The sequence below is a fragment of the Choloepus didactylus genome, chromosome 6 (genome assembly GCF_015220235.1).
Source record: "Choloepus didactylus isolate mChoDid1 chromosome 6, mChoDid1.pri, whole genome shotgun sequence".
In the NCBI taxonomy this organism is placed as follows: Eukaryota; Metazoa; Chordata; class Mammalia; order Pilosa; family Megalonychidae; genus Choloepus; species Choloepus didactylus.
In genome coordinates this window covers 151,055,969-151,069,947 of record NC_051312.1, presented here as the reverse complement: position 1 = coordinate 151,069,947, position 13,979 = coordinate 151,055,969, and the positions used below count along the sequence as shown (strand labels likewise).

The window sequence follows — 13,979 nt, the reverse complement described above, 5'->3', positions numbered from 1 at the left end:
GTCAACAAACATGCCAAAGGTCATGGTAACACAACTGAATTTGAAGCTGGGTTTAACTCTGTCTTAGTTTGCCAGGGCTGCTATGACAAACCACACAGTGGGTTGGCTTATATAGTGGAAATTTATTATCTCACTGTTTTGGAAGCTAAAAGTCCAAAATCAAGGTCTCAAAAGGCTGTGCTTTCTCATGGAGTCGGCTGGCTTGCCATAATCTTTGGGTTCCTTGGCTTGCATCTCTGCCTTTGTCACATGGTAGTCTGCTTCATTCTCTGATTTCTGGCATATTCTGACTTCTGGTTTCTACTTGTTCAATTTCCCTTACTTGTAAGGTTTTCAGGCATGGATTAAGGCCCAGCCTGATTCAGTTTGGCTTCATCTAAATAGGATCTTTGAAGATCTCATTCACAAATGAGTCCACACCTTACTACTCATAACATCTTCAAAGGTCCTATTTACAAATGGGCTCACACACCCAGGACCAGGTCTTAGGACTTGAATGTGTCTTTGGTGAGGACATGATTCAATCCCCAATAGATTCCAAAGCCAATGTACTTTCTCCCTAAGAATAGTCTCTGAGTGAGACACACAAGTACAGTGCTTACTGGTCTCTGTGCCTTCAGGCTTTCCCCCCTTGTCCCTAATCCATCTGCTGCCCTGCCACCAGAGTGCTTTTTCTGAAAAGCAAATATGAACATATATTCTCCACTTAAAATCCTCCAGTGGTACCCTACTGCCTACAAAAGTGATTTCTCCAATATGTTTCCCAGAGTTCTAGGATTCCACAGAGGTGCTTCTGAAGCCAGTTTAGAGGCTGAGGGAGAAACTGTGTATACCATGATCCAAACAAAGTAAATCCGTTCTGTTTATTTTAATAGACTAGGAATCTAGATAAGGTTTTATTTGAAAGAGGGGGTCCACTGTGTTAAAAATAGACACACACACACTCACACACACACGCCTAAAGGGACTTGCTTAGACGATAAGATTCCACCTTCTTTCTTTCTTGGCCCCAGTCTCCCCGTTCAAACTCTCCATCCTTGCCTGAACATTCTGTAGTCTCTCTTCCTCCAGGCCTTTGCACATTCTGTTGTCTCAAACTAAAAGGCCTTTCTCTGTTCCCTCCCTTTGTCCCTAACTTTCACCCTTATCTCCTTGGTCTATCACTAAACTTCAAAGACTGAGCATTAAATGCGATTTATTCTCTGGAACCTTCTATGGCATCCTCTCCTACTTTCGCTCAGAATTAATCTTTACTCCCAGTTTTTATAATGCTACTTACCTCAATGTATTGTAACTTATTGGCCTCTTTCCTAGACCAGTGGTCCTCAACCAGGAGGGAATTTTGCCTCCAGGGGACTTTTGACCATATATGGAGACATTTTTGGAGGGTGGAGAGGGGAAGAATGCTCTTGGCATTAAGTGGGTAAAGGGCAGAGATATTGCTAAATATCCTACAATGCCAGGACAGCCCCCACTCCCCACCCTTCACCCCACTCCTGCCTCAACAGTGAACTGTCCTGCCCAAAATGTCAGTAGGGCCAAGGTTGAGAAGCCCTGCCCTGCAGTAGAAGCCCTTTGAGGGCCAGACTTGGCTTTATATCCCAGCATCTTATCCAAGTCCTAGGACATAGTTTGATGCTCATTGAATATTTGAAAAATAAACATTTTCCTTCTCAGTACTTGAGAAAGTACTTGAAAGTATAATCTTAGATTTTATTCAGTCACTTGTGAGTATTGCTGATTAGGCCTTCATTTCTCTTCTCCCTCTATTGGGCTTACCTTTGCTGATCTTCTAAGTGCTTTCAAAAATGAGAAGATCCTGAAACTAGCTAGTTTGTGGTAATTAATTATCCCCTCTTCCTTGGAGTCATGTATGTGATGAATTGGTTTCAGGATACAAGAAAGTACTCAGCAGGAGTAGGAAAGTACAGATGAGTCAGGAGAAATTTTTTAAAAGTTGAAATCCTTATATAAAAAGGTACAAAGAAGTTTACCTATGTTTGAATAAATTAGAATAGTTAAGGGCTTGAACCAGCAGATAAAGGAGCAAGAGATGTATTTGGGAGTGAAAGGAAGAAAGCTAAGTGCCATTTCCCATGGCTGTGGTCCTTGGAGGGCTAAGTCAGGAATAGTTGATGCAAGGGATGTGCTGGCTATGAGAATTCCAAGCCAGGTTGCTTTACCTCTGTGGGCAATGGTTATAAATTCTCTACTGATGGGGAAGAGACAAGAATAAGGTGTAGGGAAGGGGATGCAAAGAAGTAATTCTGCTGTGCTCTGGTGTCTAAATTCTTTCTTTTTTCTAAAGAAGTTGTGAGTTTACGAAACAATCATGCATAAAATACAGTATTCTTATGTACCAACTCACCACCAATACCTTGCATTGGTGTGGAACATTTGTAACTATTGATGATAGCACTTTTTTTATAATTATACTTTTTTTTTAACAGTAGTTACCTTTGTTAACAGTTGATGAAAGATTATTAAAATAGTTCTGTCTATTGTCCATTATTTACATTAGGTGTATCTTTTTCCCATATGCCACCCTATTGTTGCCACCTTGTATTAGTACTGTACAGTTATTACAATCATGAAAGAACATTCTTGTACTGTTAACTATAGTTAATAGTTATATTAACTATATACTCTTTAGTTAATATAAATAGTATATAGTTATATTACTATTGTATAACAATAGGGTTCACTGTTGTACAATCCTGTTTTTAAGTTTTATTCTAGTAATACATACATCCTAAAGTTTCCTCTTTTAATCACATTCACCTATACTGTTCAATGCTGTTGACTATACTCACAATAATGTACCGTCGTCATCACCATCCATTTCCATACCTTTACCATAAGCCAAAGCAGAAAATCCGTAGGAATTAAGCATCAACTCTGCATTCTCTATTCCAAATCTGTCTCCCGCTTACCTATATTCTAGATTCTAACTCTATGAGTTTTTTTATTATAATTAATTCTGAATAGTGTTATCATACAGTATTTGTCCTTTCGTGTCTATCTTATTTGACTCAACATAATGTCCTCAGGGTTTAGCCATGTTGTCACATGCATCAGGACTTCATTCCTTTTTACAGCCAGTTAATATTCTGTTTTATGTATGTACCACGTTTTGTTTATCCATTCATGGGTGATGGACACTTGGGTTGTTTCCGTCTTTTGGCAATTTTGAATAATGCCACTGTGAATATCAATGTGAAAATACCTGTTTGAGTCCCTGCTTTCAGTTCTTCTGGGTATATTCCTAGTAGTGGGATTGCCAGATCATATGGGTAATTCTATACTTAGCTCCCTGAGGAATTGCCAAACTGTATTCCACAGTGACTGCACCATTTTAGATTCCCACCTGCAATAAATGAGTGTTCCTGTTTCTCCACATCCTCTCCAACACTTATATTTTCTGTTTTTTTAATAGTGGCCATTCTAGTAGGTGGGAAATGATATATTTCATTGTGGTTTTGATTTGCATTGCCTAATAGCTAGTGATGGTAAGCATCTTTGCATGTGCTTTTTAGCCATTTGTATATCCTCTTCGGAGAAGTGTCTATTCAAGTCTTTTACCCTTTTTAAAGTTGTATTATCTTTTACTGTTGAGTTATAGGATTTCTTCATATATTCTGGGTATTAAACCTTTACCAGAAAGGTGGTTTCCAAATATTTTCTCACAATGACTAAGTTTTCTTTTCACTTTCTTGCCAAGTCCTTTCATGTGCAGAAGTTTTTAATTTTGATGAGTTCCCATTTATTTTTTCTTTTGTTGCTTGTGCTTTGAGTGTAAAGTCTATGAAACCTTTGCCTGCCACAAGATCTTGATGCTTCTCCACATTTTCTTCTAGAAGTATTATAGTCCTGGTTCTTTTATCTTTGATCCATTTTGAGTTAATTTTTATATATGGTGTAAGATAGGGGTCCTCTTTCATTCTTTTTCATATTGATATCCTGTTCTCCCAATACCATTTGTTGAAGAAACTCTTGTTTCCCAATTGAATGGACTTGGCAGTTTTGTCAAATATCAGTTGGCTATAGATGTGAGGGTCTATTTCTGAACTCTTAATTCAACTCCGTTTGTCAGTGTATCTATCCTTAGGCCAGTACTGTACTGTTGGTACCACTGAGTCCTCCAACTTCATTCCTCTTTTTCAAGATGTCTTTGACTATTTGGGGCACCTCACCTTTACAAATAAATTTGATAATTGGCATTTCCAATTGGCTGTTGGAATTTTGATTGGGATTGCTTTGAATCTGTAAATCAATTTGGATAGAATTGACATCTTAATAATATCTTCCAATCCATGAACATAGAATGCCCTTCCAATTATTCAGGTCCTCTTTGGTTTCTTTTAGCAACATTTTGTAGTTTTCTCTGTACAAGTCCTTTACATCCTTGGTTAGATTTATTCCTGGATATTTGATTCTGTTTGTTGCTATTATAAATGGAATTTTTTTTCTTCATTATTTTTTTCTTGCAATTGTTGATTGTTCTGCTTAGGTCTTCTGTTTCTTCTCAAGTCAGTGTAGGTTCGTGTGTTTCTTGGAATCTGTCCTTTCATCTAAGTTGTCTGACTTGTTGGCATACACTTGTTCACAGTATCCTCTTATGATCTTTTTTTATTTCTGTGGGGTCAGTAGTAATGCCCCCCCCCCCTTTAATTCTGATTTTATTTATTTGCGTCTTCTCTCTTTTTTTCTTTGTCAGTCTAGCTAAGGGACAGAGAACCAACTTGTGGTCTTTTTAATTCCCTCTATTATTTTTTTATTCTCAATTTCATTTATTTATGCTCTAGTCTTGATATTTCTTTCTTTCTGCTTGCTTTGGGATTAGTTTGCTGTTCTTTCTCTAGTTCCTCCAGAAGTGCAGTGAGGTCTTTGATTTTAGCTCTTTCTTTTTAATGTAAGCATTTAGGGCTATAAATTTCCTTCTCATCACTGCCTTTGCTGCATCATGTAAGTTTTGATTTGTTGTTTTCTAATTTTCATTTGTCTCAAAGTATTTACTGATTTGTCTTACAATTTCTTCTGTGACCCATTGATTAAGAGAATATTGTTTAACTTCCATATATTTGTGAATTTTCCAGTTCTCTGCCTGTTATTGATTTCTGGCTTCATTCCATTATGGTCAGAGAAAGTGCCTTGTATATTTTCAGTCCTTTTAAATTTATTGAGATTTGTTTTATGACCCAACATGTGATCTATCCTGGAGAATGTTTCATGAGCACTTGAGAAGAATGTATATTCTGCTGTTTGGGAGTATAGTGTTCTATATATATGTTTAGTAGATCTAGTTCATTTATCATATTCAGGTTCTCTGTTTCCTTATTGATCCTCTGTCCATTAATGAGATTGGTGTATTGAAGTCTCCAAATATTATTGTAGAGACGTCTGTTTTCAGTTTTGCTAGTGTTGGCCTCTTGTATTTTGGGAAACCCTTGTTTAGGTGCATAAATATTTATGATTGGTATTTCTTTTTTTGGTGTACTCTCCCTTTTATTAATATTTAGTGTCCTTCTTTGTCTCTTATGACAGTTTTGTATTTCAAGTCTATTTTGTCTGATATTAGAATAGCAGCCTCAGCTCTTTATTGGTTGCTATTTGTGTGGAATATCTTTTTCTGACCTTTCACTTTCAGCCTATATGTGTCTTTGGGTCTAGGGTAAGTCTCTTGTAAACAGCATATCATTGTATCATACTGTTTTACCCATACTGCCAATCTCTGTCTTTTGATTAGGGGGTTTAATCCATTAACATTCAATGTAATTACCATAAATCCAGTAATTATATCAGCCATTTTAACCTTTGGTTTTTATTTGTTAGATCTTTTTTTTTTTTTTTTTTTGGTCTCTCTTTATCATTTTAGTTACCCTTACTGATAATCTTCATTTCTTCAGTCTCCTCCAAGACTCTATCTCCTGTCTTCCTTTCAGCCTTTCTTTCTGATGAGAAATCGGCACTTAATTTTATTGTGGATTCCTTGTATATGATGAATCACGTTTCTCTTGCTGCTTTCAGTATTCTGTCTTTACCTTTGTCATTTGACCCTCTGATTAGTATGTGTCTCAGATTAGGTCTGTTAGGATTTATTCTGTTTGGATACATTGCACTTTCTGGATGTGTATAGTTACACTTTTCATAAGAATTGGGAAATTTTGGGCCATTACATCCTCAAGTATTCTTTGTACTCCCTTTCCCTTCTCTTCTCCTTCAGGGACACCAGTGATATGTATGTTTGTGCTGTTCATTCTGTCTTCCAAATTCCTGAAACCCTGCTTAATTTTTCCATTCTTTTCTTTGTCTGCTCTTCTGTCTGTAAAATTTCGATTGACCTGTCTTATAGTTCATAGTTCACTGATTCTTTCTTCTGACTGTTCAAGTCTGCTGTTGTGTGCCTCTAGTGTCTTCTCCTCCCACCCCCACCCCCTGGCTGCTCTTGGTGAAGAGGATTTGTATGTCTCTTGTATGTCCCTTATTGTCAGTAGTAGCTAGCCAGGGATAGGATCCAAGGTGGCAAGAGTGGGGGGTGGGCATCAGCAGCTGCTTAATGGATAGAACTACTTATAGTCTTTTATATTAATTTAGCAGCTTCTTCCTCCTGCTCGTTCCTGGATGCTGTAAAGTGCTCTCCTGGCCTCTGGAGCCTCAGAACATTTGTTTCAGACAGTTCTTGCCTATTTACTAGCAGTTTTGGAGGAAGGACTGAGTCCTGGAGCCCCCTACTCTACCCCAGAAGTCTCCCTAAGTTATTTCTTTTTTTTAATGCAATTTTATTGAGATATAATCACATAACATACAATCATTCAAAGTGTACAGTTTTCACTGTATCGTCATATAGTTGTGCTTTCATCACCACAATTAAACTTTGAACATTTTCATTACTCCAAAAAATAAAATGAAAATTAAAATAAAAAAGAATATCCAAAACATCCCTTTCCCCTCCTAAGTTATTTCTTGACATGACTGGTAGAAATTTTCTCAGGCTGTTTTGTAGCATTCATCCCATTTTACCTGAAAATGCTAGTATCTCTCTATCCACTACAGATTCATCTTGGTCTTATTCTTTATTCATTAAAATAAACGTTATTAAGGGATGGTCAGTAGGGAGCAAAACAGACTCTTTTGCATATTCTGTAGTTTAATGGGGGTGAGAATTGAAATGCAAGGTCCATAGGACCTCATCCATGATCATAAAACTAAGTTGTGGTACAGCCAGAATTCAAACCCAGGTAGATAGACTCCAGCCCCCCAGTTCTTGTCCACAACTGTATACTATCACAATACCGTATTTAACCTCACTGAGCGTTGGTGTCCTCATGTATAAATTAGGAATAGTAATAGTGTCTATCTCTTTAGGTGCATTGAACCTGTTCTTTGAAGGTTAGGTCTTAATATTTGCTCTTCAGAACAGGCAGGCTAAGTTCCTACTGCCTCCAGCTAGTGGAAATCACTTCCCCTTTTTACATCTTCAGGATGACCCACCCCATACCAGCCTCCTTCTGCCAGCTGCCACCACCCTTATCGTGCCTCTCTCTGAGGGCTTCTGAACAATAAAGGCTTTGTGAGGCCTGTCAAGGTGACTTTGTGCCAGGAGGTTGTTACAGCAGCAGCCAGAACATGCCCATCTCTGTGCCCTTTTTCCAGCACAGGTTAAGTGCAGAGCTCACTAGTGTCCTCCAGGTTACTGGAGCTCCTGGTAACATGGGTAGGGAGAGCTGCTGGAATCAGATGGCTCCAATCTGAATGGAAAGAGCTCATATCAAGCTGAGTTCCTCACCTTTCCATCCCCTGACCACCCCCTTCCTTCCTTTGACACTTCCACCAGAACTATGCCTCTGGTTAGCCAGATGGATAGCTGTCTGGCAAATGAAAACTAGCAAAACCATATGTAGCTCATACCATAACAAATCAGAGAGAGGGCTCAGCTGAATTGCCCTTGACTTTCTTTTCTCTTCACCATTTTTTTTTTAATGGAACGGCATCTTTATATAGGAAGGGGAGGAAATTCTGAATGTGTATGGTGAATTTGAATAAAACTAACATGAATATTGTGCAAGAACAGAATTTTGTGGCCAGGTAACTTTTGGGAAACTCTTTGTCTAGGTAACTTACCTTCACTACCCGACAAACAGTTCTTGCACGTTCACTTGGTACAGACACCTGCAGGCACCTTAGATCATTTAATGCTCTCAAAAACCCTGTGAGCCAGGTATTGTGAACCCATTTCCAAGGTGAGAAAGCTGAGTCTTATCAGGCATTTTGGTTATTCTGTCAAGATTACAGAGCTAATAAGTATCACAAGCTGAATTTGAACCCCCTGTTTGTCTGTTTTCCAGAGCTAGTGGTACTGAATACTGAGCTATGATGACTCTCTAACTTCCAGGAACAGAAAGTTCCTGTATTTGCCCTGTGGTTTGGAGGGAGAAAAGCCAAACGAAAATACTTTGTTCTGAGTAGTAGACCTTCTTTGAGAGATTATTGGGCAGCCTGTAGAACCCTGACTGTCTCTGGATGTGCACACGCAGCCTCCTGAAGGCAGCCATGCTACTTGGCCCCTGTGTTTTTGAAGAGGCTTAGGCAATGCTGTAGTTTTTGGATTTCTTTGCTTTGGTAAACAAAAAAGCTGGAAACTGGATATCTCCCCAAAACTGCAACCGCTCCCTCAACTCCCACCTCCATGACAGTTATGAAATGAGGTCCCTCCCTGTTCAGTGTTGCCCTCACCGAGACTGTCCCCTTCTGCTGCCCAGGAGGCAGCGTGCCATTCGCTCTGAAACCATGGGTGTCTGAGCCATATCCTTGTGCATGCAGGATACTTGGATTCTCCCCTTACAGCCATGTGCTTGAAAGAGCAGGGACTGCCGCCACTTCTCCTCCTGGTTCTCTTGGACACGTTGCAGTTTGGGCCTCAGGGATGGCACAGCCACCTAGATTGAGGTGCATCTCCTAAAAGCATCCTCATTTTCCATCCTCCAGCATTATCTCCAAGTAGATAAGCTTATTTCTTCTGCTTCCAGCTCCTTTTACTCTCCTTGCTCCCTTAAAAGACCTATATACATAACTGCCTTGGACTCCAGGGACTTCTGCCAAATTGTAAGCTCGCTCTCCAGTGTGCAAGGGACAAAAAAAGAGTAAATTCAACCTTCTGACCCTTCTTCTAAGCCAAGGTTGGAAGAGTTCTGTTCTGAGCGAGGCTCCATAAATCTCCGTTGATTGTTGATAGTGCAGAGGGAGTAGGGTAGGGGAGCTAAGAGTAGTTAGATGCCCAAAAAAGGCATAGTTAAGTCAAAGGGAAGCCTTGCACGCCTGCACGCCTGGCCTCCTATGTCAGCTTCTGTGCTGGTAACATTCAATTATGTAATGAGAAGCCCTCCTTTTTTGGAGGCAGAAACAAAAGGGAGGGGAAGAGGAGCGGGAGTAGCAGTTGAAGCCGGAGAGCAAATCCATCTTGTGTAAACTCTGCTTATGTCCGAAAACAGAAGAAACTAGTCAGCATCCCTGCATACATCAGAGTCAGGTTTAGGGAATTGGACACGTGGTCAGAGAGAGTCTGGGCTGAAGGCAAAGAGGGGAGATAACTGCTCCATTGATGGTGGGAGGTTTTGGCAGGAGGATCCAGTCCAGGGAAGGAGGGAGGCTATAACAATGAGGCCTGATGCTGAGTGAAGGAATGCAAAGAAGCTGGACCAGCTCCCTACCTGGACGCCTCAAGCAATGCCATGATATAAATATAAGCCAAGCCAGCAGCAGAGTACACAGATGCCACATCTTGTGGTTCTGCCCTCCCCATGGCCCTGAAGATGGCACCAGATCCTGTGTCAAAAGGACAGCAGACACATTCCTGGCACGAGTGCATCTGCATCAGGATTTCTTAAAGAGTGCACATGTCTGTATGCATGAGTGTGGATACGTGTGTGTTGGGGGTACATGGGATCGGAGTAGCCTTCAGAAAGAGAATGGAAGAGAGGAGAATGTTCTGTGATCTGTGGGCAGAAGAGTAGAAAAATATGTAAAGTCATGAAAGATACATGGTGGAAGGAGAAAAGAAAGAACAAGGCAGGTTCAGGGAGCTCAGCAAGCAGTGGACCCTGGAGAAAATTTAAGGGCCAGGCCATAGAAGAGTTTTCTTAAAAAAGAGTTCCCCATATGTACCATCTCCCACAAAGGTCAGGGGAAGGTCCAGGCAGAGAGGCTGGGACTTTATTGGAGAGCAGTGGGCTGTAAGGTGGGGTTGTTCACCCCCTTCCTGGACAGTTAGGAGCCGTTGGCCTTAGCTCTCCCGCCTCCCCTGTTCCCTGTGTCACCCTAAAATCGTAGGTGTTCCCTAGGCAGAACACCACTCACCAAGGGCCACTTTCTTGGTTGGCATGTCTCAGTAGAAGCTGGGTAACTTTGGTTATTTCTTAAGGGCAACTCCAGGCCCACCACCAAAAGGGAACAAGTAATTGCAACAGAAAAGGACCTAACATTTACTAAATACTGACAATACCAGGCAGGCAGCTCTGTACTTTGTGTACTAATGTGGATTCTATGAGATAGACAGAAGTTTCCACATATTACAGGTGAAGAAAATGATATTCAGATTAAATAACTTTCCCAGGAACATAAAGCTAGTAAGTGAGACACCCAGGATTCCACTGAAGTCATCCTGGCCTCAAAGCCCATGCACTTTCTCCCATTCTGCTGTGCCTCCCCACTGGACAAGAGTTTTCACTAAGCAGTGGCCACTAAAATTGGCCTCACTGGAAAGTCCCTGTCCCTTATTCCTGTCTCATCTCTCTTGCCTGGGCCCAGGGACATACTTATCTTCCAGAGCTCGTAACTTCACCCTGTCTGCATGGTCTGATCTTACTGTTAAAGCACTCCTGGGCCGGAGAGTGTATAATATCCCTTAGGTATCCCTACTCCATTTCCTCTTCCCAATCAGAGAAAACATTGTCAGAGTTAAACTCAGAGTTTCTCAGGAAACAACTTCATGAGCTAGGTGCTGTTATTCCCATTTGGAGAATATAGTAATTGAGGCAAAGGGAGATTAATGAACTGAACCACTTTTTTGTAGCCACCTTCAGGTATACAATTCAGTGGTGTTTGCTGCATTCGCAATGTGCTGCTGTCACCACCATCCATTACCAAAATTTTTCCATCACCTCAAACAAACTGTACCCATTAAGCATTAACTCTCCATTCCTCGCCCCCACCCCAGCTCCTGGTAACCTGTATGTAGTTTCTTGACTTTGTGAATTTGCTTATTCTAATATTTTCGTATTAGGGAGATCATACAGTATGTATCCTTTGGGGTTATCATACATTTATTAAGTACCTACTTTGTGCTTAGGTCTCTAGGCTGGCACTTACTACTGTAAGCCCCTTTCTGTGTAAGAGCAGAGATAATTCACACAAATCAATTAGAAATATATGACAGCATGAGGCCAAATGACACAGAGCAGGCCAGGAACACAGTAAGAAATTTAGAGGAAGGATTCTTGGGGTTGTGGGGGGGTATGTAGGGAAGGCTTCCTCATTGCAAAGCTAGACCTTGTAAAATAGGTATCCTTTAGAGTGGTTTAGGGTAGAGAATGTTCTCTCTCTGGGCACCAGGTGGTGCTGCAGGGTAAACAGTCCCATTTACCTTGGAGGGAGACAGGTTTATTTTGCATTTCTCAGTCCCCTGCTTTGGTGGTAACAGTGGATCGAAGCCATTTGCTAGTTGCTCCAGGATGCAGGGGCCACGCATCTGCTCTCTCCTTCATCCACTGATGTTTAGATGAGCCCGGTTTCTTTCATAGATTACTCTTCTCCCCCCCATTCTGATCAGGCGTCTCTGAACTATGGGTACTGCCAGATGTGGGCCCTTTCAGTGCATTCCATCCCTCAGGTATTCAGTTCTGGAGCTGATCCATTAACAGCAGTTTTGACCCAGGAACACAGGCTGGACCAAAGAGTCCTTGGTGGTGATAAAACCAGCTGGGCATCTGAAGTGGGAAGAATGTTGTCAGTACTCTCTAAGCTAGTTGGTGCCCTACTCTCCAAGCTAACTGGGACTCTACTGTCTAAGCTGGTTGGGACTCTAAGCTGGTTGGGGCTCTACTCTAAGCCTTTTTGTACCCTAATCCCTAGTTGTTGCCCATTCACTAGGTAGAGATTGGCAATGGTAGTTTTCCCTGATTTGGGAAATCTTATAATTTCTTACATACTGAAGGACATTTCCTCCTGTTTTCAGCCATGGATGGAGATCATTTGACTCTCTCCTATTAACTTGGTTTTTGAGAAGCAACTATATTTTAATGCCTCAAATTTGATCTTTACCTCTATTCTCAGGTAGAGTCTTCACCATTTGGGACTGGAGCAGGGAGGACATAGGGGTGAGTTGGTGAGAAATATGTGTTAGTCTATCTCTGATGTAATCACAGCACCAAAAGATTTTTTGAGGGGGTGGATTAGCCTGCCGTCCTCTGGTAAATACACATTCTATGTAAACACTGTATACTCGGTATTAGTAAGTATACATTCTATGTAAATGCTATACTCATTGTGTAATTGCAGCTTCAAGATAAGGCCCTTAACAGCCCAGGTTTTCTAACCACAACTGGTTCCCCCAAAGTCCCTACTGCGTGAGATTCTGAAGTTGCCACAGCTCTAGCCTTATATTCTTAGTATCAGGAGGAGAGCCTTCTACTTGGAAAGTGTGCCATTTTAGATGTATTATGTCCCCCAAAACACCGTTATCTTTGATACAATCTTGTGGGGCAGATATATTCGTGTTGATTAGATTGGAATTCCTTGATTGAGTGTTTCCATGGAGATGTGACTCAGTCAACTGTGAGTGAAACGTTTGATTGGATAATTTCCATAGAGGTGCTACCCCACCCATTCAGGGTGGGTGTAAATTGGATCACTGGAGTTGTATAAAGGAGTTCACAGACAAGGACCTCAAAGCAGCTAAGAGTGACATTTTGAAGAGGAGCTGCAGCTAAGAGAGGACAAAACACCCCAATAGCAACATTTTGGAGAATGCCGTTGTGAAACAACCTGGGAGCAAGCGGACGCCAGCCACGTTCCTTCCCAGCTAACAGAGGTTTTCCTGCTGCCAATGGCCTCTCTCCAATGAAAGTACCCATTATTGATGCCTTATCTTGGGCACTTCATGGCCTTCAGACTGTAACTTTGAAACCAAATAAACCCCCTTTATAAAAGCCAATCCATTTCTGGTATTTTGCTTAACAGCAGCATTAGCAAACTGGAACAGAAAGGTTTTAAATTTCAGCCTTTAGGCAGGAGACTGGGAAAAAAATACCTTTGAGCAGGATAGCTCTTCTACCCCAATGATGATGACTCTTCATTATAATCACTTTTTCTTCTTTCCCATTATACTTCCCCCCACCAATATTTTTCCTGTTTTCTTAACTCTGTCATCTGCTTCTCCTCTTCATCCTTTGTTCTCTCTGAAGCTAGTGTTTTCCAGCTTTTTCTAGCCATTTTCACAATATAATGTGGAGCCTCCCCATGTCTGTTTATTTAGTTACAGTCCCTAATTCTTCTTTTCCAAATTATGGCTGAGCATACTTGACATCTGTTATCTATAAAATTTGTACAAGTTTGGGGGTCAGCACCATCTAAGTAGAGAGCCCACAATTACCCATCATTTCTCCCTCCACCAGCCCTTTCCTTCCCATCCTCCTCTCCTGCAGTGGTGGTTCTATAGCCAAATCAGAGCGAGGAGAGCACCCTGTGAGGTCAAGTCACCTGAACAGTAGGGACTCTGGTTGTCAAGACAACCACTAAATTACTGCCTTCACCCCTCCTTTGTGTCTTGCCTTTCTTCCCACTGCTCCAACTGGAACAGCTTCTCTTCCTCTCTGCCCTTTGCCCTCCACCAGACTCAATTTTCTTCTGAACGGGTGGCCATTTTAATTAGCTTTCCCATTCTCCATCCCGATTCCCTACCCTAGGTGCTGAGAAGGGAAAGGGTC

At 41.2% G+C, this 13,979-nt stretch overlaps 1 protein-coding gene across 5 annotated transcripts in view; it reads left to right on the top strand.

Moving 5' to 3' along the window:
• Positions 1–13,979, top strand: part of SNX19 (sorting nexin 19) — a 39,979-nt gene that overhangs the window by 13,932 nt on the left and 12,068 nt on the right. The window contains exon 9 of one of the 5 annotated variants that reach the window (XM_037841972.1): positions 12,553–12,823. The exons of the other annotated variants lie outside the window; for them this stretch is intronic. Within the exon in view, the coding sequence (XP_037697900.1) occupies positions 12,553–12,589 (37 nt within the window). The 3' untranslated portion in view covers positions 12,590–12,823. Of the gene's footprint in view, positions 1–12,552; positions 12,824–13,979 lie in introns of those variants that run through there. 5 annotated transcript variants of the gene reach the window in all.